Source organism: Cavia porcellus, unplaced genomic scaffold (assembly GCF_034190915.1).
Source record: "Cavia porcellus strain 051 isolate PalLab524CR breed Dunkin Hartley unplaced genomic scaffold, mCavPor4.1 scaffold_4, whole genome shotgun sequence".
Classification (NCBI taxonomy): Eukaryota; Metazoa; Chordata; class Mammalia; order Rodentia; family Caviidae; genus Cavia; species Cavia porcellus.
The window spans coordinates 44,539,581-44,566,374 of NW_026947487.1; the positions used below are offsets into that span (position 1 = coordinate 44,539,581).

The 26,794-nt window shown below is 41.2% G+C and overlaps 1 protein-coding gene and 1 non-coding gene across 6 annotated transcripts in view; one reads left to right on the forward strand and one right to left on the reverse strand.

Moving 5' to 3' along the window:
- Positions 1-13,485, reverse strand: part of Dock9 (dedicator of cytokinesis 9) — a 261,185-nt gene extending 247,700 nt beyond the window's left edge. For all 5 annotated transcript variants that reach the window (XM_063246980.1, XM_063246978.1, XM_063246968.1 and 2 more), the window contains exon 1: positions 13,207-13,485. In XM_063246980.1, coding sequence (XP_063103050.1) covers positions 13,207-13,335 — 129 coding nt within the window. In that variant the 5' untranslated portion in view covers positions 13,336-13,485. The remainder of the gene's footprint in view (positions 1-13,206) is intronic.
- Positions 13,486-24,473: 10,988 nt separating this feature from the next.
- LOC111753869 (small nucleolar RNA U13) lies at positions 24,474-24,575 on the forward strand. Its single transcript, XR_002788644.1, has one exon. It is a non-coding gene; the product is annotated as a small nucleolar RNA U13 (small nucleolar RNA).
- Positions 24,576-26,794: the final 2,219 nt, after the last annotated feature.

The window sequence follows — 26,794 nt, forward strand, 5'->3', positions numbered from 1 at the left end:
CATATAAAACTATGATGTTCCATCCTTACAATATTTGACTACTAAATTAATTATTCTTTCTTGAATAAGTTACACTGGGATCTTAAGATTAATTTTATAATTTCTGATTTACTTTCTGTCTCTTATCTTAATATCTCATATAGAAATTCAGACTGCCTTTTTGGCTTTGAAAACACAAATACTGATTCCACCTGGAAACTGGCCTGGGACTGGCAAAATACATAGATAGAGTTCAAAAAGATGTTTCACATTCTGCTATTACCATGGTCTATAAAAATACTGAAAGATAAACAAAACAAATTCAATTATTTCATATAGTCAGAAGAATATCCACCTGACCAGGAATCAGTAAACTAGATTTTACTGTTATCTTTAATACTAACTAATTATGATCACAGACAAATCACTTACCCATGGGTCAATCATATCTTCCTTTATAAAATGAGTAAGTTAGACCATATAACTTTTAAAGATAATATACCTTTCATTTCCAAAATAATATGATCTCATTTCCACGTCATACATTTCTATCAACCAATGCATGGTACTTTCCAAAATGATTCAAGTCAACCATTTAAAAGTTTTCATAAAATTCCAATTTTAAAATTATATATCATACCCCCACCCCCACCCCCACCCCAAAGCCTTCACATCGAGCTACATTTCCAGCCCTTTTTAAAAATGTTTTGTCTGGAGATAGAGTCTTGCTAAGTAACTAAATAACCAGGCTGGGCATGAACTTGAAATCCTCATGCCTCAGCCTCCTAGAGTGCTAGAAAATTATGTCTTAAAATGGCATGATAGTGCATATTTACAATCCAGGTATCAAGAAGACTGTAGTAGGAGGATGGAAAGTTTAAGAATATCATGGGAAACATACAGAAACTTTGTCTCAAAATAAAATTTAAAATGGTCTGGGAATGTAGCTCAATGGTAAAGCACTTGCCTAGCATACATAACCCTTTGGTTCAATATTCAACACAATAAAAGAAGTCTCAGGGTTTTCTGAAAAATCCTGCCACTTTACCAAAAACAAACAAAAAAAAACCCTTACATTTAGCTGGGTAACCTTAAACAAATTATTCAATTTCTCATTAATCCATAGGAAAAACAGAAATAAAACTATCCCTATCTATCTGAGCAGATACAGAAGTGCAGACAAAATGATTTTGAGAGAAATTTATAAAACTCTCAAAGCTCATTATTTCTCATGAGCCTCCTTACTCTCTGAGCACTGACTGTAAGATTCTAAACTAGTCAGCAATATTTTTGCTACCAAAATGCACATGTGTGGCCTCACTTCAGGAGCACATCTTATATTACTTTATACACATCTTGGCAAAAAGATATGTAAGAGTAACCTTCAAACTAACAATTTGGAAGTTTTAAAATGGAGCACCAAGCATTTCCCTCCTAAATTCATCAAATGTGCTTTTTCTTAGTATCTATTCACTTATAAAAATAAAACAATTGAGAAATACCCAAATATATAAAGAAGTCATATTCTTGTCTCTTTAAATTTCCTGCCAAATTTTTTTACACACAAGTTATATTTTACAAAATTGTGACTACCCATTATTTTTTGAGTACTGCTTCCTTCTTATTCAACGTTGTAATTTTCCCACAGGACAAATTCTCCATAAGCAGCATGTTTGATGGCTATATGATATGCCTTTGGCTTGCCCTCGTAGGTACCAACAGCATGCACTTAGTGGGTGTTTACTGTGTGACGGGCCCCTCCTAAGTGCTTCCTCTTCAAATTCCCACTGCTGGAAGTGGCAGTTGCTTACGCGTCCACACCTCATCACCACCATCTCTGAGACAAGTGCTATTAAGATGTTCATCCTCTGTGCAAAGCGGCAAAAAGCAGACTAGGAAAAATGACAGAGATGGGATCAGAGTCTCTGGAATGCAGGTTTTACCCACTCTGTCCTACTGCCATCCCCAGCAAGAACAGCTCCCTACAAAAAGAAACCAAATTCTACGTTCTAAAGTTGAGGGAAGAAACACCTGATACTTACTTTGTTATGAAACAAAAGACAAAGGTTTATTATAGCATCACAAAACTTCATAAACAAAATATTACTTTTTTTTTTTTAAAAGACAGGGTCACTTCCAATGCAGTTTGGGCTGGCCTTGAACTCACTTTGTAACCTGGCTGCCCTCAAATTTGCAGGGCTCCTTCTCCCACAGCTCCCAAGTGCTGGGTTACAGGCCATGTGCCACCACACCTGGCTACCTATTCTTTTAAAAAAAGTGAATCGGGGGCTGGGGATTTAGCTCAGCGGCATAAGCGCCTGCCTTGAAAGCAGGCAGTCGTGGGTTCAATCCCCGGTACCAATAAAAAGGAAAAAGACCAAAAAAAAAAAAAAATTAAAAAAAAAAAAAAAAAGTGAGTCGCCCTATGTATAAACTAATAACCTATTTTTAACATTACATGGCAAAAATGTTTCTTTATAATATTTCTATATCCACATGACTGAACCTGTATTTTCTGTTAACAGACAAAATGCATGTAAATAGAGTATGTGACTCTCAGACTGAATACATAAATTTTAGAATAAACTGTATGCCTCAACAAACCACTGGATAGTTTCTGACCATCAGTTTCAGAATTACCTTCAGGGCCTGGTGTGGTGGAGCACATCTGTAATCCCACCACTTGGGAGACTGAAGCTGAAGGATCCATGTGAGTTTGAGGTCAGCCTGGGCTACATAAGCAAGTTCAAGGCCAGCCAGCACTACATAGAGAGCTCAAGGCCAGCCTGCACTATCTAGTGAAATCCTGTCTCAAAAAGCCAAAAGAATCACTTTCAGATTAATATCCAATAAATGAATGAAACCTCTATCCAACACAAGCACTGACCCAGTAGCCTGTCTTCCAGGATCACCACAACCAAACCCTATCTTACCTACCTTTGTCAACTGCGAAAGAGAGAGAGATGGGAAGAAGTTCACATAGGATTCTGATACTATGGTAAATTTCCTTAGCAATTCACTGAGAAGGATTCAAAAGGAACAGAAAGAAAGTAAATTTGTGAGACAAAATAAATCCACTAAGAAATCAGAACAGAAACAGAAGAGCCAGGATCCTCTGGATCAGAGCCCCTGCAGTTCCTCAACCTAAATCCCTCATCCATTTTCCTCTTTTTTTCCTACTTTGTAACACTGCCTGCCAAATCAGTCTATTTCTCTTAGAAACAGAGAAACAGAAATTTCACCAGCCAAGTGTTTTTTTCTTCTTCTTTTTAGTGGTACAGGAGATGGAAACAAGGATCTGTGTACTGAAGTGCATACCCTGCCTTTTAAAATTGTTTTGCTTTCAGACAAGGTCTCACTAAATTGCCCAGACTAAACTCTAACTTCTGATCCTCCTGCCCCAGGACCCGGAGGGCTTGCAAGTATCACCACACACAGCTCCAAATGCTTCTGGACAGTTGTAAAACTAACAGTTCAATGAGTAAACAGCACTTCCAGTAGTTTATTAGTTGTATTTTTGCTTTGTTTTGTTTCAAGATAAACAAATTACTAAATACCTATACCATGAAAAGTCAGATCAACATGTTCTCTTACGTCATTTTAGACATTTCAGGTCTCTATGGAGTTGGTAAAAAAACAAATGGATCCCCCTCAAATGGAAATTCATCTAACTTTGTTTCAATACATGTCTGCTTTGAAATGCTAAGATTATACATATATACTGATAATCTGACTAGTTTTTTCTAAAGTAAGGCAAGCACAGAGCTAGTCTCCAAGTGATACACTCACATGGATGCTAGGAAGCACTGAATTTACCACAGGTGCAATGAGAAACTAAAGAAATGACAGGACCCTGTGCATTAGGAAAATTAATCTAGCAGCAGGAGATAAAATGAAATGAGGAAACTAGAAATAGATACAAGGAGGAGATGTTAGTGAGAATCAAAAAAGAATGAAAAGTGAGACTTGTCAGATGTATACTCTTCAGAATATTTTTATTCACAAAAAGTCATTTATTGAAGACAGAAATGATGGTGCATGCCTGTAATCCCAGCACTTTGGGAGCTTAGGTGGGAATGTCTCAAATTCAAGCCCAGTCTGGGCAATTTAACAACTTGGCAAGACACTGCCTCAAAATTTAAAAAAGAAAAATTTAATTAAACAATAAAGACTTGTGGGGGGAGGTGGCTCCAGTGCAAAGAATGTGGGTTTGAGTTTCAGTAAAGGAGGAGGTTTGAGCTTCAGGAAAGTAAGGCCCTGCTATGTGCCAAGTACTTGGGAAACTGTGGTGAACCAACAGTCAGTGAGGAAAGCAGATACTGAACACACGTACACATAAATAAACACACACTGTATAAGTGGAACAAAGGAAAAGAACAGAGAGGCAGGGTTTGGGTGGCTAGGCAAAGACAGTGAGCATAGTCCAGAGGCCAAGGGGAGTGGCTGGGAGCTGAGGAGGAACAGAAGGGTAATGACTATCCCAGACAGAGGAAAGAGCTGCCCAGGTCGAGGGGAATGAGAAGGCTGGCACACATGACCATCTAAAAGCCTAGGGAGTGAGTGACAACAGGGTAGTTAGCCTGGAAAGGTAAGCACCTTAGAGTCCAAGAGCAGTGATAAGCACTGGCAGGTTCACGGTTCAGAGCTGAACCCTTAGCAATAGTGAAAATGCTGGCACAGAGACCAGTTGGAGGGCCCCTATCTGCTGTTACTGCAAGGACAGAGGGGATACCAGGTTTCACCATCATTAGTGCTGCTCACCAGAGATCTGAGTTCACTTACAGACACAACACAGGATTGTCCTTCTGGGCTCTTGGAAGTTAGGAGTGGCCATAGGTCTTGCTTTAGCCAGTGACACGAGTGGAAATGACTCCCACAAGTGAGTCAGCACAGGACCTGTTGTATTTGAGATTGTGGCTGTTCCTTCAACCCAGGTGGAATGGAACAGGGCCTTGAACCCACCCTTGATGGTGAGGTACCATGGGGGAGGAATAAACTTTGCTATTTTATGCTACTGAGATCTGGTGTCCTTAGCCAGTAAGAAATGACTCATGACATACTAGACATAGTGATGCCTGAGTGAGGAAGACCAGTGGAGATGAACAAGAGAGACAAAAGAGGGAATAGAGATTTTAAACTGGTGATGACGAAGTGCTTTTCCTCATGAAAGAAAACAAGAATGCAAAAAAGAGCCTGACATCATGGTAATCTCAGTACTTGGGAGGCTGAGGAAGGAGGGTCGCTGCAAGCTGGAAGCCAGCCTAGGTTACATAGTAAGTTCAAGTCCAGTCTCAACTAAATAGCAAGACCCTGTCTTCAAGAAAGGAAAAAGAAAAGGGGAAAAGAAGAGAAAGAAGAAAGAAAAGGAGGCAAAAGAAACCACTCATTTTGGGATGAAAAGTGACTGTTTCACAGACGCAGAACTTAAGGGAGTTGTAAGAAAGCCAACACAGGAGTCAGCAGGATAATAGAAAACCAGGGCTGAGATAGAGGAACAAGTCAAAACTGAGATAAAGCTGCGGAAACTACACAGGTGCTTGGCACTCCCTGCAAAGCAAAGAGAAGAGATTAAATTCTACAAATCCAATCAACAATAGAGGAGAGCCCTTTACAAATGACCCTGTGCTCTGACATAGCAGGGGGACAGTAAGAAGACACACAGGGAGAGACGTCAAGGAGGGAGAAGACAATGCTGCTCCTCAGGGAAACTGAACAGCATTCAGATGGGGACTGAAAGCAACCCTACCTTGAGCAGAGGAGGAAGTCAGAGGTACCACGGAGCTGTGGGTGAGGAGGCAGAGGCTGAGCCAACAAGCAGTGTGGATGCAGGTGGAAGGAGCCATGGCCAGGGCCTGTCACAGCCCCCTGACCTCTCTCAGCAAGCTCCAGCTTCTCTCCTCTCCCCACTTAATAAAATCTGAGCAACCTTTTTTTCAGACATAAAATTGCAGGTATCAAATACATATATAATAGGAATGAAACTATGTACCCTAACAACTGGCCTTCCTCTGACAACCATACCAAGTGCAGTCTGTAGCAACCCATTCATCACAGCACATTCTCAAAATCATGTCTCCAATCCACCTTTTCAACACAAGCAAATAAACAGATTGTCAATTACCGAAATCTGGAAAGGACAGAAAGTTGAAAAGGTAAGATCTGAGCTTGCCATGACCAAATATCCAGAGAGAAGCACTACTGACTGACATACCGTGTCTGTTTCAGGTTGAAGGCCACCCCCGCACCATGCAGATGCCCAGTGACTGATGTGCAGGGCTTTAGAACAGGGACACTTTTTAATCTTCCTATTACCAAGCCTACAATTCATGTCACACAGTGGAACATATCCCAAATCATGCTTTTCTTCAGTCTTTGAGCTTTGGAATGAACACACCTGATCAGATATGTTGGCTAAACAGTTTTTCTTTCTATATCTCCTAGTCCTTTTTTTAAAAAAATGCATATCATTTTTTAAAAATATAGCTCACATCATGTTTATTATTTTATAGACTGGTTTTACTTCCTTCAATAACTTTTACTATAACCAGTCACATTTATTGTTTACCACAAGTCAGTCAGTGTTTGGGGAACTTTGTAAGAATTCATGCATTTAATCCTCCTAACAATCCCGTGAATACACACTATTGGCATCCTTCCCCCTAACCCCACCCCAGCTTTTTTTGTTTTGTTTTGTGACAGAGTCTCAATATGAAGCTCAGGCTGGCCTTGCACTCACTGTGTGGCCCAAGGCTGGCCTCAATCTCATGGCGATCCTCCTGCCTCAACCTCCCAAATACCAGGGTTACAGACATGTGCCTTCTTTTTCAGACAGGAAAAACTGAGACAAAAATATTAGGCACCCTGCCCCAGGTCACAGGCTAATACCAAAGCAAAAGGATGACAGAACCTACACAGCCTGGTTTAAAACCCCTGAACCTAACCACACACCCCAGTGCCTTCCAGTATTATATCATGTAAAAATTTCCTTATTATTCTAACATAAAAATATAATGGCGTCATACATGGCCCACATTCCACAATTTATTTAAACCATTGTTATAACTTTTGATGGTCTGTGGTTGGTCAGTATTTCACATATTTTGTCCTAAACAACCAACACTGTCACTGGCTGAAATTTTAACTGTATGTTCTGTGACACACAACACAGTTCAAAGTTAACATGGGGAGGCAGCAGATGCAATGTGGCCAAGAGCTCAGGGTGCAGATGCAGGGCCTGCGTTCAACATCACCTCCCGTAGTGAAGCACTCACATGCACCCTAGAACATCCTATCAGCTCAATAAATGTGGTGTCCAGATATATTCAGTCAGGACGGCCTTTCCCTTCATTAACATAAAAACTTCGGTGGGTTATGGGTCTACTATTAAATAGTTTACAGGTGTTACCTTTTTTTATTAGTACATGCTTGCAGGACGTGCTGTTTATAATCATCTTGAAGAGTGGATTCGTTCTGTACATGAACCCACTCTCCAACTGTTTCCTTTTATAATCTGCCTTCCCTCTCTCCTCTAATTCCCCTTTCCCCAGTCTTTTTCATATGATTAGCTCCTATTTATGGTATATAATATTTACATCTCTTGAGGTATTTCCCTTCACCCCTCAACCTTGATCTCTTGGACCCTTCAACGTTGAACTCTTAGACCCTGTTATCTTCTCCAACATTTATTTTTAAAAAGTCTTTTAAAACTGGTTGGACATGCTAGTGCATACCTGTAATCCCAGCACACAGGAGGTTAAGGCAGGAAGATCACCGCAAGTTGAAGGCCAATCTGAACTCACTTTTTGGAGACCTTGTCTCCAAAAATAAAAACAAAACAAAACATTCTCTAAGACCATGATGCCTAACACACCCAATTTTCAGATAAACAAACTGAGGCTTAGGTAAAACAAGTTTCTTCAAGTCTTCTGCTCATCAGTAGTAAAGCCCAGGCCCAACTGGTTTCTTCCTGCCCTTTGTGCTTTAACACAATACACAGGCTTGGTTCAGAGCCATCCAGCTGTAAGACATACAAATGACAGCCCCATTGCAAACATGTTAAAAATCCTTCCACCCATCCATGACTACTGGCTGTTTTTTTATGCTGCTTCTTTTATTTATTTTATATCTAGCTCTTACATTTAGCTATACTTTGTTTTAGCAGGTCATGTAAGGTATGACGCCAATGTCTTTTTTTTTTTTTTTCCTTTCATGTCACAGGCCTCTCTTCCTATTCTTGGGCCTAATGATACCCAACAGTCACATGACTGACTCCCAGGATTACACTTCAGGGAAGATCTCTCTGAGAAGCATATGTTCCTGGACTTGTTTAAACTTCCTTCCTAAAGTAGGAATAAAATCAATTTTATGATGTGTCCTCAGCTAATCTTTGAACCTGGCCCTAAATTTAGCAATGGCATTGCTCAAAGCTTCTCCCTCTTTGTCTTAAAACTTGCTCCTCTTTGCCCAAGATGCACTGGTCCTCCTTGGCCAACCTAGACATTCTAGGCATTTGCCCAATTTCTCACTCTTTTCGAGGAAAAAAAAAAAAAACACTAAGAAGTCTCCCTTATTTCTTACCTCTTAGGTCCAGTTAAATTCTTCATAAACCCCTGCCCAAGGACCCAGTCCTCAGGGAATTCGCCTTCCTCTGTTGTCTGAAGCACACATTTGATTCTTGCATGGTTTTCCTTTGTGCTGTGACTGCCCTTTTGTGGCCTGTCTACCTCTTTAGACTCCAAACAATTCAAAAGCAAGGGCCTGTGGACACAGCGTATTCCCAAGACCCCATAGAGTCCTAACCCAGTGCAGGCCTCTGGAAATGTGGATAAAGATTTCACAATTCCTTCTCTTCCCATTCAAATTCAGACATTACTAAAGCCCTCATGCCTCCCAGTACTCAAACAGACTAGAAATCAAAGAAATGGAACCTGTTGTTGATTATCTAGTGGGAGATGGCCTCCACCCTGCTTCCTGTATTTTGGTACATTTCTGTTTGTTAGGACTCCAGCAAAGGGTGGAGGAAGACAGTGAAGCAAAGCTCAGGCCAGTTCAGCTGTCAGCATCCTAACATATCTGATTTTAAATTATAGCCAAAATGAGGTTTCACCTTACCTGAGGATTTTACAGGACACCCCTGCCCTGGTCTCACATTACTTCCGATAACACTGGAATCCTGAGCTGACTGAATGAGGCAAGTGAGAGAGGCTTAGCACAGACCCAGGATATTATCATTCCCAGCCCTTCTGCAGTAACACAAAGGAAAACTCAGTGATGACCTGACTTGGAGTCCTTTCATTTCATACTGCTGGATCGCAAAAGGAGTAGAACGGTATCCTTGGCAAGGGCTGGACATGGAAGGAGAGGCTGAAGCTGAGATAAGATCAGATAAGCTGAGATAAGAACATACTGAGATAAGATCAGTAAGAAAGCAGGGTAGCCAGATGACTCGTTTATCAATATACAAATGTAAGACAGGCCACAAACCCATGCAAAGGAAAGTATCACAATATTTACACAATTTTCCAGAGAACTGATAGTTTTAGGTGTGGGTTGATATATTCTCTTAGTTCTAGGCCATTAATATATCTAAATGGCCTGAGATAAAAGTCATTTGAGAACTCCAAAAGCAATCACAACTCAACCCTGCTACAGGCATTACTTCTAGTTTTTCTATTGGGTTCATTTTGAACATGTAGACTTCTAGTTGATTAGTGCAAAACATAAAGATAATTCTGAAATTGTAAAAATTCTTATTATTCATCTCTGAAATCCTAAATTACTTTTCCTACAGCTAATAATGTTAGTAGTAAGACCTTTATTACTCTTATGAAAGTTATTTAGGAAAAAAGACACTAAGAAACAATTCATTACAACCCCTTATTTAATAACAGAAACACTGAGTTCTAGAGAAGTTAAGAATTTTTTTCTTTCATTTTTTTTTGGGGGGGTGTGGCTATAAGGAATTAAATTCAGGGCCTCACACTTAGCAGGCTGGTGCTGTGCCACTGAACTACATCTGGCCCTTTTTAGGTTTTTTTGAGATAGAATCTCCCTATGTAATTCAGGCTGGCATTGAACTCACTATGTGGCCCAGGCTGACCTCAAACTAGCAGCATCCCCCTCCATCCCAAATGCTGAGAGTGCTGGAATTACAGACATGAAACACCACACTTAGCTAGTTAAGCAAATTTAACTGGTCCAATTAAATATAAATATATGGCAGGTACTGTCCCAGAAGTTTACTTATATTACTTCTTTAATTTTCCCAACAACTCTATAAGGTAAATATGACTATTATCTCTATTCTTCAGATGAGAAAGCTGAGGCCCCGAAAGATCAAGGTGGCATAGTTGGTAAGGGACAGAGCTGGGATTATAATCAATGCTCTAAATAGTAAATATCCAGGGGAAAAAATCAGATTCTTGACCCCAGTGGCAAGTTCACTCCATTATAAATAATTCTAAGGCTTATGTGTCAGCTAACCACATTTGAAAAATCCTGCAAAACTTTGTTGGATCTTAATTAGAACAAAGATTTTTTTTTAATCTGGAAAATGTGAGTAAAACATGAATGAATGATTACTTGTATCTAATGGCATTATAGTTACATAGGAAAATATTCTTGTTTTTAAATAATATACTACACATCCAAGACAGAATGTTGTAAGACTTGAAACTTACTATCACACTATCTCACACACATATACACACACACTCCAAAAGAAGGATAGAACAAGTAGGGGAAAATCTTGGTAATTATTGCATCTGGATGAAGGAACATCCGGGTTCATTATATGATTCTCTCCACTTTTTCAAATGTTTACATTTAAGCTTGTCAAACAAGTAAATACAAAATTATTTATAAAGGCTCAATGAAATTTATACAGGAACAATGAAAATTTTATAAGCACGTTACTTTTATATTTTAAAAGATATTTTTATTATCCACTGAACCATTTGATTTCATTGTTTCTGATCTCCCAACAGTCCACTCATCTCTACTGGAGAAGAACCAGTCAAACCCATGTGTTAATTTTTTAAACGATTTGTAGACCTGCTTTATTAGTTAAGAGTATTACTGAGCACTTATTATGTAGGAGCCATTTTTATTAGTACTGATCCAAGTTATCAAAGACAGAGCAGAGCAGTACTTCCATCCAAGCATGTATGACAGACCAAGGCTGGGTTGCTGCTCTGCCTGAAAGGATGCAGGTTTATCTTCTTAGATCCTCATACTATAGAGACAGATGAGAATTTATGTGACAGGTGCACCTGCTTGACTTCCTGGCAGACACTGGAGTAACAAGAGGAAGCAAGCAGTGGCAGAGCATCAGGCAGAAGCTCAAGGGGCAGTGAGGGGAGGTTCATGGGTAATTTTAGAGCCTATAAATTCTCCCAGATTTCTTCTCTTGCAATGCAGAACCACTAGGATGCATTTCCCACTCAGCCAAGCAGCCCTTTAGCAACCTGAGTGAGCCTACCCACTTTCTATATTTTATAGTTGTTTCATCACAGGTTTCACCAGACAGACAAGACATGGGCCCAATATCTGGTGTTTGTGCTAAACAATGTTCAAGGAAAACATGTACCACTAAAGTGTTCAGTGACACAGTAGAAATGTGTCACACATGGGAATGAACACTGTTAGGTCACTACCAGTAGAACATCCACCTGCGGGAAAGGCAGACATTCAATTCAAGGGCTGTTGCACACCAGTAATTAGTGGGCTGGTACCTGTGTCTGGCTTCAGTGCTCCACCAATGGTTTCTTAAACTTGTTTCTTCTCCTCAATTGGGGTCTGTCAAGACCAGGGAAATCACAGTAAAATAGTACTGACTCTTTTGTATCAAATCCCTGATGAGCACAGCAGGCCTCCGTTTAAAGAAGACAGTTACCGGTAAAAACAGAAAAGATACCACGGAGATGGTGGGCTCTATCCTCAACATACATGCAAAAGTCAGAACGATGCAGCAACCAAACCTAGGCCCAAGCAACAGAAATTTGTTGGGGTCATGGAAGAGATTGCCAGGTTCCAGTCTATTTGCAATCGCTGCTCTACTGCTTACATGAACTGATCAACCTCCATTAAAAAAGAAAAACAAAATTCCTGTTTATTATAGATCAAACCCAAGTTTGAGAAATCTGTAATTTGGAGATCTGGCAATCAAGAAAATTCAAAACTGAGCAAAATGGATATGGAAATCATCGGTGATCTCCACAAAAATCACTCGTGTAATTCTATGTCTGGAGGAAAACAGCATCAACCTGCCACCAAAATGCATTAGATAGCTCGAAGGATCCTACCCACACGACCAACAGCCAGAGAACTGCTTTCAAGGCCCTCCTCTTGCACAACTGGAACAAACAGCACAAGTTACCCACCCATAAACAAGCCCCTTTCAAGAAAACAAATGCTGACGACAATACAGGGAGCTGCTAAAAGTTTCCAGCTGCCCCAATACGCTCCCTCCCGCTCAAACATCGCTGGACTCCAGTACCAGAGCACGATGCAATACCAGTGTGTGCTGTTTCCAAATATAGCAGGACCAACCCTGGTTGTAGAAAAGTTGATTTAAAACTTCATCGCCCTCACGCCCAGAGGCCTATTCTAAGGACCTTCTGCCAAGACCAGATTCATCTTGGACAGCTTGCTTTCTCTGCTTGCCTCAAACCCCTGAACTTCGCAATAATTTGCACTAAAGCAGGAATGGCCAAGGCTTCCTAACCTTAACCCCCTAACCTTTGCTTAGAAGCAGCCAAACCTCAGGATGCATGCAGGCTTGTGGCACTGGCGCAGAAGATGCTAAACCCTTCCCTCCTGGATTTCTGCCCACACAAAGCGTACTTCTCACCCGCACCTGTCCAAGCCACAGGTGCCGACCCCTCCGGAACGCGCCAAAAGCAGATCGCTAGGGAAAGGGGCGGGGGTGAAAATTTCCCAGCCCGCAGCAGGCAGGTAAAGTGGGGGCGGGGAGGCTGAAGGAGACGCAGCCTGGCTCGGAGGAAATTTCCCAGGAAGAAGGCGCAGGAATGGGGAGATAACGCGGACTCGGGAGGGTCTGGAAGTCGCTGCCCCTCCAGGACTTTCCCTTGTCTTCTAGGCAGCCACCTCCTCCCTGCTCCTCTGCACAACCTCGGACTCCCGCGGACCCGGGCCGCTCCGGGCCCGCCGGGCTACCTAAACCCACCTCCGTCCCTCGGTCTCTCCCTCCGCGGGTCCTGCACTTACCAGCAGCACAGAGCCGCGCACCACCTCCGACACGCTCTGCCGCAGCTCCGCCGCCGTCCCCGGCTTACTCAGCGCCCGGGTGAACTTCCGAGTCTCCGCCGAGGCGGGGGGCAGCGGCGGCTGCGACATCCTCCTCTTCCCACCACCGCCAGCGCCGCCGCCGCCGCGGCCGTCTGAGCCCGCTTCGCGGTGTGGTGCGGTGCGATGCGGTCCGGCCCGGCCCTCAGGTGCGCCCTGCGCGCCCGGCCCACCAACCCCGGACTCCTGGCGCTGCAGCCGTCCGCTCCCCGCGCCGTGCGTCCGGCGCCCGCCTCCGCCGCCGCCGGGCCGCGCCCTCCGCCGCGTCACGCCCGGAGGTGCCCCCCGTGGTCCCTTGCACTAGGAGCGGCGCGCCGGCTGGCTCGGGACGATCGCGCGAGTGGCTACTCTCCCATGTCCCCAGCCGCCTCGGCCGCGCGCCCGGCCGCCTCTGGCGGGGCGGGGTGTCCGGCGCGGCGTGGGGCGGGGCGGCGCGGGCGGAGGCGGGGCGGCGCGGAAGGGCCGGGAAGGGCCGGGCCGGGCCGGGCCGGGCCGGGCCGGGTCTAGTCGGACGGCGGACGCGGAGGGGAAGATGCGAGCGGCGCGGCCCTGGAGCCCGAGGTTCCCGTCCGTGATCCCGCAGCGCCCTGGGGACTCCAAGGTCCTGGCAGAGTCGGGGCTTGGTGGCACCACGCACCCCGCCCCGGTGCGGAGTCTCAGGAGAGTGACCTGGGGAGGCACCAGATAACTGAGTCTGCCTACCACCCTGGGGAAACGGGGATCGCTGAAGACCGCGAGACCTGCCGTCTGCTGCGTCAGCTAGGACGCGGGCAAAACTTCGGGGCTTCACTCATCGCCTGTGCAGTCTCAGCACCACAGCCTGCAGGGGACTTAAGTGACACGGAGGCCGCACACAGGGACCGCTGTGGTCCGACTGTCGCCCTCAGCAGCTCGTCTACCAGGCGCAGAAACGGGGAATCCACGATGCGCCGGCTTGAGCGCCCACTGTGACCCCAAGAGGAACTTATTCCTCATAAGGCCTTTCTCACTTTCCGTCCGTGCGGGGCCGCCGCGGCTGCCGCTCCCTGGTCCTCTTTCCTGAGGAAAGCCTGTGCAGCCTGACCCTGACTGGGCTTGGAGCGGGCGCGCACGCAAGAAGGAATACTCGCGCTCGGGCCGCGGCGCATGCTCCGTGGTTTCGGTTTGGGCGGGTTCCTGGGGCAAAGAGCCTAATTTAAGTGAGCCTCCTCTGATTGGTCGGGACGTTCAGGGTACGCCCACCTCATCCTGATAGACAGCGCCTTACCTGCCGGGTCAGTTTCCGCAGCGCCCATTGGCCTTGAAAACCGAATCTTAAGCAATTCGAGGCGGCATCTCTGGTCCAGATACCCCAAGGCTCTGTATCTGGCGTTCCCACAAAGGCAAAGACTGCCCCATTTGGCCTCACCCGACCAGAAAGCTGAACGCTGGACATAAAGCGTAATGGTAAAGTGGCAGTGTAGGGAAAACACTATCAAGTGGTACGGAGTAAAACACCACCGCTCTGGGCTTAATGGGCAGGTCTGTCTCACAGTAAGGCTGGAGGTCAGGCATACAGTCGTCTCTCAATCCATGCTTGCTGCATCCAATTATTTTCCTAGTGGGTTGAGACCACAGGATGTGGCACTGAGTGAGCCTGACAGGTTGGAAGATAAACAAAACAAAGAATGTGTGATAAAAACAATTAAACACCAACCCATTTCCTCTGTGAAATAAAGGACTGGCCTAGACATTCCCCAGGCCTCTTTTTTATCTAAGAGTAGAGCTGTGGCAGGTACAGCTCAGGCCTTACTCTGCCCGTTGCTGGAAATTCATACTGTTTTGTGTGACCATACACGGCTTCCATTAAGCTTCCTTTAAGCTTCACTGGAGGATGTCAGCCCGGTCTTATCTGACCAGTTAGACATGAGTCTGAACCATGAGTTAAAGGTTCTCTATGAACTTCTGACTCCTTCAGAAGTCCTAGAAAGCACAAACTTTTCCCCTGCTCTGCTCCACTATATCCACTTCTGAAGGAAAAAAACCATTATATATTTTAACTGAAAACAACAGTCTAGCTCTAGTCTAGCTTATGGTATTGGAGAGGGAATCAGTCCACAACTGTAAGTGGTGAATTTTTTTTTCAGTTTGGTGTATTTCCATGTGGCTTTGAGCTTGCTAATATCATGGATGAAGAAAAGCGACAGTAAAAAAAAAAAAAAGCACCCAAGATCGTGGGGTTTTGTTTTCCTTGTCCTTCTCTTCCTTTTTTTTTTTTTTTTTTTTTTTTTTTTTTAATGTACCAGGCATCGAACTCACAACCTTGCACTTGGCTGGCAGGCGCTTACACCACTGAGCTAAATCCCTGGCCCCTTCTCTTCCTTTTTTGTTTGTTTGGGAGTTTTGTTTCTTTCATCCATATCCCTGGCACTTCCGAATTCTGTGAGTGCCTGCTGATTCATCATATTCAGGAATTGGCAGGTTTTCATTTAGGAAGCAGATGATGTCTAATGTGCTAAGAGACATCAGTGTCTAACTTAATACAAGTTCTGACAGAAAAGGAGGTATGGGAATGTAACCTGAGCCCAGGAAGACAGACTGTGTTGTCTCTGTGAAGACAGCATTGTGTGTTGAAGCAGTGCAGTATATTGATAACAAATGGGTCATTCCTCATGGGTAACTTTGAACAGAAACTCAGTTTTCACAGTTATGGGTTAATTTATGTGCTTCTCTTCACCCCCAAATGCATGTACTATATTCCTGACCTTAGTACCTGGAAATATGGCCTTTTTGGAAAATAAGTCTTGAGAGGTGCAACTGAGTTAAATAAGTTAGACTGAATTAGGTGAGCCCTAGCCCAATATGAGTGATGTCCTTGGAAGGAAAAAAAAAATAGATACCAACACACTGGCAGAGTACCTTGTAACAACAAATTCCAAAGTTGGACTAATGCATATGCAAGCCAAGGAATGCCAACCAGTGCCAGGAACTACACAAAATACTAGAAAAAACAAGATGGCTTGTCCCCTAGAGTCCTCAGGAGGAGCATGGCCCTGGTGACATATTGATTTCAGACTGCTGGCTTCCCAAACTGTGAGAGAATAAGTTCTGTTGTCTAAGCCATTCAGTTCAGGGTACCTCATTACAGCAGTCTTGGGAAACCAATATTCTTACATATGCTGTTTTCTTAAATGCCCACCAAAATGGATCCAGAAATATGTGAGTTCTACTGGCATTTACCCTTTCCTGGAGACAGAGGTCACACTAGAAGAGGAGATGCAACAGCTCAGAAGTCCTGCCTGGGTTGAGGTTAAACTCTAGGTAGGCCAGATGAAGAGCATCTAACGTATGACAGAAGACATCTGTCTAGTTTGGCTGAGAGAGGAATCTAGTTTTTGTTTTTCCAAAACTGCAAGAAGAAAGCCTTCCTTTCTGTTGATATTGATACCAGTAAGTAGTGGAAACAGAATGTAATTGCAGCCAGGTTTCAAAATTTGCTTATAAATGACTATACTGTACCCAAATACTTATAATTCAAGCATTACCCATGTTTTAATCATATTCTCTATGTCATTTCCTTTTAAAGTTTGTTTTACAATTTGCATATATAATAAAAATGACACAATTAACAATTAAAAATTTGTTTTACAATTTACGTATGTAACAATGACACATAATTAACCATATTTTTTAGATATATCTTGAAAGAACATATCTGTTTCTAGCAAAAACAAAAGTATCCAATAAAGAGGGATTATGGCAGCTTAGGAGACTTATTATTTTGTCCTGGCATCGGCCCAAACTGGCATCCCAAACTTCACCTCAACATCTGCTTATGAGTATTCAGTCTGCAACAAACAAGAATATAGCACAGAGAATTAAATAGAATATAGAGGAAAAGATTAAAAGAAGTGGAGCAAGAGAAATAAAAATATCACATGAAACTGCAAGAGGAAATAAAAACAAATCCACAGCTTGATACATCAAAGTGAAATTGCAAAACAATACAAAGAGAATCAAGTGGAATGAAGACAGACTACTCACAAAAATAAATGACATTTGACAATAACAATGAGAGCTAGAAAACAATGAAATCATGCCAGTGTGCTGACAGAAAATACCTAGCAATTGAGAACTTTATCCTGAATAAAACTATTTATCAAGAATGAAGACAAAATACAAACAACTAAAATGATATGAAGAAGAAAAAGAAAATCTGGGGGCTGGGGATTTAGCTCAGCGGCATAAGCACCTGCCTTGAAAGCAGGCAGTCGTGAGTTCGATCCCCGGTACCAATAAAAAAGAAAAAGACCAAAACAAAAAAAAAAAGATTAACAACAAGAAAAACAAAATCTGAATAGGCTCTAACAAGTAATGATTGAATTACTATTATAAAACATTCCACAAATGACATAGTTCTTTATACTAAAAAACCTAGGGAATACACATACACATAAACACAGACATACACACACACAATTAACACTAATAAACTATTTCAGCAATGTTGTTGGTCATAAGATTAATAAACATATCATTTTTATATTTATACACTAGCAAAGGATAGTCCAAAAAAATGAAATTAGTTAAACAGTCCTATTTATAAAAGCATCAACAACAATAAAATACTTAGGTCTAAATTTAACAAAATGAATTCAAAACTTGTACACTGGAACACAGAAAACATTTGAAAGAAATTGAGTAGGGCAGTGGGGATTTAGCTCAGTGGCATAAGCACCTGCCTGGCAAGCGCGAGGTCATGAGTTTGATCTTCAGTACCAAAAAAAAAGAAAGAAGAAAAATTGAGTAAGACTAAATAATGGTAAGACATATCCCCATACTGGACTTAATATTATTGAAATGAAAATATTGCCCATATTGATGTACAGATTCAACAAAATCTCATCAAAATACCAGTTGAACTTTTTGCAGCTGAAAAACTGATCCTAAAATTCATAAGAAAATACAAGAAACTCAGAATAGCCAACATAGACCCAAAAATAAAAATGAAGTAGAATGATTTACATGTCTCTATTTCAAAATTTACTACAAAGCTGTAGTAAACTAGACTATATAATATTGGCATAAGAATAGAAATGTAGATCAATGGAATAGCATTTATAGCCTAGAAATAAGTACTATGGGCAAAATTGTCAAATTCTTTCTGTGTTACATTTCTCATTGCTGAAACAAAATGCCCAACATCTGTAAGTTAAGGGAGAAAAGGTTTATTTAGATCACAGTTTGTAGAAGTTTCAGTCCAAAATCAGCTGGCTCCAAGGCAGAGTGACACAACAGACAGGCATTTTAGAGGAGAAACAGTTCATGGATGGCAGAAGATAGCAAAGCAACAAGGGCCCAGATAAGCCCCTTTCTGTCCCTTACATTGTCCAAGCTACCACACCAATCATTGAACCAAATTAATAACCATTCAACCTTAATCCTAGCATCGCATCATGAATCAATCACACATTCTAGATACAGACAACTCTGAAAGAGGCCACTTATGACCTGCATAAGGCTTCAGGGGAGCATCCAAACACAAGCCATAACATTCCACCCCTAACTTCTGAAAAAGTCATGCACACCCCTTTTGCAAAAGGCATCTAGTCCATCCCTAAGAGCTGTCAAAGTCCTAACAGTTTCAGCATTGTTGAAAAATCTGAGTTTTAGGGCAAACTGTTAGCTGTTAGCCCTTGACACAAAATAGACATTACCATTCCAAAAGGTACAAATAGGAGAATACAAAGGAATGGGACCAAAGCAAGTCCAAAATTCAGCAGTTCCATAGTTCCATGTAAAGCATCTGAGGCAATCTGTGGCAAGATATGAACTCTAAAGGGCTTGGGGGCTTTGCCACTATAGTTGTATCTCCCACAGCTTTTGTCTTGGACTGGCTCTGCTCCTTCCTTGCAGTTTTTCTCAATCATGTTCCTGTCTTCTCCAAACTTCTGGAGTCTCCACTGTACCCTTAACATCACACTCACAGCTTCATTAACTGCTCTCTCAAAGGCACACTGCCTGGCCTTCCTTTTTCTGAAATTTAAGTGGAAACCTCCCTGACCCTACAACTTTTGCATTCTGCATGCACCTAAATCCAGCACTTTGTAGATGATGCCAAAGTCTGCCAATAGTTGTAGCAGTAACCAGGCTTTCTTCTCTCTTGGCTGTAGGAGTTGATCACCTATGAACCAAATCCAAAGAAATAGCTTCCCTAGGTTACCACTATTCTGGAACATGGTGCTCCGAGGCTCTCTTCTCAAAGCAAAGTATTTTACCTTTGCAACTCTGATGTTGTAAAGGCTGGAGTCCTGTAAGTTCTTGTGATGTCCTCAGACTATCTTTTCTGTTATCTTCTGAATACTTTGATTTTTCTTGCTAATCTTTTCAGCAACCAATTTCTCTTCTATTCCATTGTTGTAGGCTACAACTTTACCGGAGCTTTCCTTCTGGCCAAACTCATAACATTTTGGATCATTCTGCTGGGCTCTTTGTCCTTAATTATCAACACAAATCTGGCTAATAGCCCCCAACAATAGACATGCCACCACCTCAACATTAGATTGTCTCAAAATTTCTTCTGCAAAACTAATTAGTCCACCAGCCTTAATCTTAGTCTCAAGCAAAGTCGCTAAACACAAGCAAAATGCAGACAAACATTCTACAAGGTATAACACATTGTCTGGAGCCCAATAGCCAATGCAGCTATTCTTCCCAGCAGAACCTCCCAGAGCCTGGTCTTTACCAGCATGATTTCTATCAGCTTTCTGGTCATCTGATAATCTTCCATCAAGTACAGCCTAAGACATTCCAGTTCTACATTTTCAGCAGGTATCTTTCAACCTTTATAAACTCTCCCCACAAACCAGTACCAAAGGCTCCTAAATTACATGGTCAAGTATAGTCACAGCAACCCCACTTCTTTGATAACAAATTCTGTCTTACTTATATTTCTCTTGTTGCTGAAACAAATTATCCAACACCCAAAGTTAAAGAGAGAAAGGTTTATTTAGCTCATAGTCTGTATAGGTTTCAGTCTTCAACTGACTGGCTCCAAGACAGAGTGGCATGGCAGACAGGCATTGCAGAGCAGAAACAGTTTATGGCAGGTAGACAATAGCAAAGCAACAAGGCCAGACAAGCCTCTTTCTGTCCCTTATACTGTATCAGGATAGTGCAACTTGTGCAGTGTCAAACCAACCACTGGACTAATTTAGTAACCACCCAACCTTAATCTTAGCATTGAAGCATGGATCAGTCACACATTCTAGATTCAGACAACTCTGAAAAAGTCCATCTATGACTGCATGAGGCTTTGGGGGGACATTTATACACAATAATAACAAAAAATATTCTTTTCAATAAATGGTGCTGAGTCAACTTTATATCCACATGTAAAAGAATAAAGTCAGAGTTTTCTGTATCATCATATATTAAAAGATTTAACAACTAAATATAAGAGCTAAAAAAACAAGAAAACAAAGGCATACACTTTTGTGAATCTGAATTACACAATGGCTTTTGAAATACTAAACAAAAAGCATAAGAAGTCAAGGAAGATAAGCTAAATTGGATATCAAAACTAAAAACTTCTGTGTTTCAGAAAATATTGTCAAGAAAGTAAAAAGATACCCCGCACAGAATGGGAAAAGAATTTGTAAATCATATATATATATATATATATATATATATATATATATATACACACACACACACACACACACACGTATATGTTCAGGGTCTAGTATGTAAACTATATTTAAAAAGTCTAGTAGTGCAACAATAAAAAGACAAATAACTTTAAAAAGACAAACAATTGAGTATCCGTTTCTCTAAAGACATATAACTGGCCAATAAGCACATAAAAAGGCGCTTGGGCTCACTAGTCATTAGGAAATGCAAATACAAACCAAAGGCACAATAAGATACCCTTTCACATGTGCTAGGATGACCAAACTAAAAAAAGACAGGCAATGACAATGGCAGGACATGGAGAAATTTGTACTCTCATACATTACAGGTAGCATTGTAAATTATAGCGGCCACTTTGGAAAGGAGTTTGACAGTTCCTTAAAAATCTACACTTGGTTGTGGGGCTCATACATGTAACCCCAACTACTCAGGAAACTGAGGCAGGAGATCACAGTTTAAAGTCAGCCTGAGAAGCTTAAGGACACCCTGCCTCAAAGCAAAATTAAAAAGGCTGAAGATGTGTCTGAGAAGCTGCCTTGCATGAGCATTGCCTGACATGCATGAAGCCCTGTGTTCAATCCTTCAGTACTGCAAGTAAATACGTTACCATCTGACCAGTTTCACTCCTTGGGATTTATATATAAGGGAACTGAAAGCACATATCCACATGAAAAGATGTACAAAAATGTTTACAGCTACATTATTCATAATAGCCAAAAGGAGACATAAATCAAATATCTATCAGTTGATGAATACAGAAACAAAATATGGTATAGCCATATAATAAAATATTATTCAGCTATGAAAAAGGGACATCTACTAAAACCTAACCCAGAGCAAGTCTGTAACTTTCTTCAATTCTCTGTAGGCTGAGAAGTGAGGAAGCCACAGAAGAAAACTTTGATGCTGGCTGGTTGGTTACAAGGAAATGGTGGAAACAACTCAGCCTCTCTGGGACTTAGAATCCAGACACTGGAAAATAACAACTTAGGGAAGAAAAGAGAGAAGTAGATCCTCAGGAATAAGGAAGGATCTGACAGGAAAATTAAAGCCTACAGCGAAACTGAAGAGACAGAACCCAACACGAAGGGAAGGAGCAGGCTGCACTTCCTTCTTGGCTCCTGGTCATGGGAAAGAGAGACCAAATCTACAAAGCGAAAGCTAGGAACTCCAGAGGCTTCAGGGACAGCATGGTGTAACAGACCTGCAAATGCTGTGAGCTGCAAGAAGAACACGAAATTATGCTCCCACATGAGTCCTTTGACAGGCAACAGCTGGTGAGTGACTCCAGTCCGAGTGTCCACCATACTCCTTGGTCAGCTGCCATTCCGGGGAAGGCTGGATTGTTTGAACCCCAGACTCAGAGCAACTGTGGGATGGTTTCACCTCAGGGTTCCCAGTGTGATGTTCCCACCTTGGCTGGGTGAGAGAGAGCCACAGAAGGCAGCCTTGGTCAGGCTGCACTGGTGAGGTCAGAAAGAGACTGCCCCTGGGGCGCTCAGCCTAAAAGACATAAGCCCCACCCCCTTGGTCAGAGGCCAGGCTCAGCCTTAGTTTTTGGATTTGTGAACTGCAGCATTGGCGACCTCCCCCTAGGGCTACTGCTGCTGGTGCCTGCATCTAGCACCGACTGGAAGTCTGACTGCCTCTTCATTGACCAATGTGAGCAGGGACATGTCTTGACTTGGACAGTTCTCCAAAATTGTAGATCCTAGAAGGAAACCACACGTTGAAAATCACAGAGCAATTTTTTCATGTGAGTGTATGTTGTTTTTGTTTTTTCTTTCTTCTTCACCACTTTATTGGATTTTGGGGAATTTTTCTTTGTCCTTGTTTCTTGCTTTTTTTTTTTTTTTTTTTTCTTTGAGACAGTGTTCATTATACAGTTTAGGCTGACCTTGAACTCACTTTGTAGCCCAGCTGGCTTTGAACTCACAAGAATCCTCCTACCTCATTGTAATCCCAGGTACTGGGATAGTTGCACACCACAATGCCCAGCTTCTCTCTCTTTTTCTTTCTCTATTTCATTTTAATTTGTCTCCCTTTAATTTTTCTTATTTTTATTTCTTCCATAACTTCTTTTTTCTCCCTTTTTCCATTTATATCTGTCAGTTATGTTATTTTCTTTTACCTTTATCTAATTCTTAAACATCTTCCTAATCCCCTTTGTACCTTTTTCTCCTCCTCTTATCATAGTTTAAGGTTTCAAATTTTTCTTCTTGCATTCACCCATTCCCAAACTCTGTTTCTTTAATAGTGTGATCATAAGGTTGTATTAATCTTTGGCTAGTTAATGCTATATAATTATGGTTGAATTATTCTCTATCATTAAAAGAAAGATAGTTGTCTTATTTAGTACATATTAGCTGTAAGCAAATAGCTGGGTTGTCTTCATGTTTACATGATTATTGTGGATTTCTTTGATGTTAAAGATGGTACATAATTGTTTCTTTATTTTTTATTTATTTATTTATTTATTTATTTATTTATTTTTGAGACAGGGCCTTGCTGTGCAGTTCAGACTGCCCCTGAGCTCACTTTGTAGCACAGGATGGGCTTAACCTGGTGATTATTCTCTTGCCTCAGCCTTCTAAGCAGTGGGATTACAGGCATGTGCCACCATGCCAGACCATAATTCATTCTTATGGCATGTTAATGTCCAATTTGTTTTGGATGATATTACTGTAGCTAATTTGCTTGATATTATAAGGGTCATATAATTGTTGCTATTTCTCTATAAACCAACACTCAGATTACCTTGGTGGTAATAACAATACTAGCATATATTCCCAGAGAACTCAATGTTGCTATAATTACACTGCATTTCTCTCTCCCAAATTAACCATGCTGGTCAGATATATGGTCTGAAAAAAAGGATGATAGTTAGCTATGCCCAAGGAACATCACTGAAAAGCAATTAACTAAAGAGATCTCTAAACTAGCAACAATCTTTACACTCTAAGCAAACACAAACCTCTGCACAAACCAAAATAAAATAGGCAAACAACACAACAGAAACACAAGAAAGCAACAAAATGCCTCCTAAAACTTCCAACTCTGTCAAAACTAATGTAGGGTGCTCAAGGGGGAGAATAATGCAAGCTACATAGCAAAATCGTTCAAAAGGTTAGAAAACAGATCCAGTGGGATCACAGAAGATATAACTAATAGATAATGGAGATAATAACAATGATCTAGGAGTTTTCAGAAGCTAGATGAGCTAAACAAAATGATACAAAATACCAATGACCAGTTTAGTAAAGGATTAAAATTCCATGAAAAAGTTTCAATCAGAAACCCAGGAGATTAAAAGTTATATTGGAAATAATAGGCAGTCGAAATAACCAATGTGAGAACAAACTTTCAGAACTAGAAGGCAGTGATGGTTTCAAAGACCAACTACTCAAAGATGCCTTAACACCAACAAGAGTAGATGAAAAATCAAAGCTGCAAGATGACACAAAGATTAATCTAAGAGTAACTGGACTAAGTGAAAAAAAGCAAAGACAAAACACATGGCATTAAAAATGTGTTCACATATCCTCAGGTTCATAAGCATGATGACTCGGTGCTCATGCTCTATGCATGACATGTGTCTCCTTTGAACCTTGTTACGACCTCGGCACATTACCCATCTGACGTGAAAAAAAAAATGTGTTCACAGAAATAATGGCAGATATCTACCCAAATATAGGGAAAGGAATAAACACAGAGATAAATGAGGCTTATACAACCTCAAATAGCCATGACCAAAAGAAAACCTCTCTGTACCACATTCTGCTCGATCACAGGGACAAAAATCTTAAAAGCTTTAGAGAAAGATGGCAAGTCACATTTAAAGGTAACTCGTTAGAACTATAGAAGGTTTCTCAACACAAGCCTTAAACACCAGGAGGGCATGAAGTGAGGTGTTTCAAGTTCTAACAGTTAACATCTTTTGACCCTGACTTATGTATCCTGCAAGAATTTCCTTCAAAATTTACAAAGAAGTAAGGTATTTCCATGATAGAAAAATTCCATGGTAGATAAAAAAATTCATGACCTATAATCTAGTATTACAAAAAATTCTGAAGAATATCCTAGAAAGAGACAATGAAACTGACAGTGCCAATAAGCCAAGAAGAATGGAATACACCTGGCAGGGTAAGCAGCTAAGCAAAAGGAAAAAAAGAAATCATCAACAAGGAAATAATGCAATGATAAGAATAAGTCAGTATCTCAGTAATAACTCCAATGTGAATGATCTCAATTCTCCAGTCAAAAATAGATTAGAAGAATAGATCAAGAAATAAAACTCAATGATACGCATTTATACAAGAAATGTTTAATTAAGAAATTCAGAGATTAAACAATCAAAGGAAAAATAAATAATCAAAGGATAGGAAACAACATTCCATGCAACAGGAACCCAGAGGACAGTATAAGTAGCTATCTTTATTTCAGACAAGTAAATTTTAAGCCAAAGCTGAGCAGAAGAGACAAAGAATGCCACTACATATTGGCTACGGGACAATTCAAAAGGAAGAGAACAATTATAAACACAAACACATCAAATATAAGCATGTCCAACCTCATCAAACAAACACTAATGGACATGAAAAATCAGATAAACAGCAATAAAATTGTAATGGACAACCTCAGTACCCCACTGTCACAAATGGACAAATCAAAAAGACAAAAAAATCAAATATCAGAGTTGAACCAAACCTTCAAATAAATGGACTGAGAAGATATCTACAGTGTTCTACCCAAAAACAGAATACATGTTCTTCTCAGCAGCACATGGCACTTTCTTCAAAATAGACCATATGCTAGCACATAAAGCACACTTAAGTAAATGCAAAAGAACCGAAATTATCCTGTGGAAGATCAGATAGGAAAATTAAAGCCTAACTGATCTCTTCTGTGAGCTCTAAAGGGACAGAAGGTGTGAGTGTGTGCTGACACTCTGCTGAGAAAATTAATACAGCTGAGTTCTTGTTATTTACTTGGATATGTACTATGGATGGTAGGATGAATCCTGTATTATGCTTCTTGCTTGTGCTCATGTCTGAGTGAATAAAGCCAAGGTGTACCAGTCACTTGGATCTCTTTGTCAAAAGAAGACAAGAGCCCCTGGGACCTCCACATTTGTGTCTCTGTATTTCATCTTCATTGATCCTTGGTTAGGTACAAGCTCGTAGGCTGGCCTCCTACATTATCTCATTCATGTTATCAGGTCATAGTGCAGTAAAACTAGAAATCAATGGCAAAAGGAATAAGAGAAACTATGCAAGCACATGGAAATTAAATAATATCCCTATTAGGTTTGTATCTAGATGTCCCCCCAAAGTCTCTTAGATGGTCACAGGTGGGGAGTTTTGAAGGTAGCTAGATTAAACTGTGAATTTAGATTAAGGATATGATACTGGGGATTGAGACTGTAGATAATGGAAGCCCCACCCTAGGCATGATTGGGACAAATTGATAGATTTGTAGCCTGTATGAACTATAAAGAGACAGAAAGAAGGCAGATTGCTGCTGCTTGCTGCTTCCTACCTGCTTTGTAGACTGTTCCTCCTCTGGGCTGCCCCTCTGCTATACCATTTGCCTTGGAGCCAGCTGACTATAGACTGAAAACTCTACAAGCTATGAGATGAAACAAAACCTTTCCTCCTTTAATTTTGTGTGTCTGGTATTTTTGTCTCAACAATAAGAAAAGTAACTAAAACAATTCTCTTGACTAATCAGTGGGTCACAGATGAAATTAAAGAAGAAATTAGGCAGTTCCTACAATCAACAACAATGCCAATATGACACACCAGAACCTAAAGAGGGAAGTTTGCAGTTGCAAATTCCCACATCAGAAAAACATAGCTCA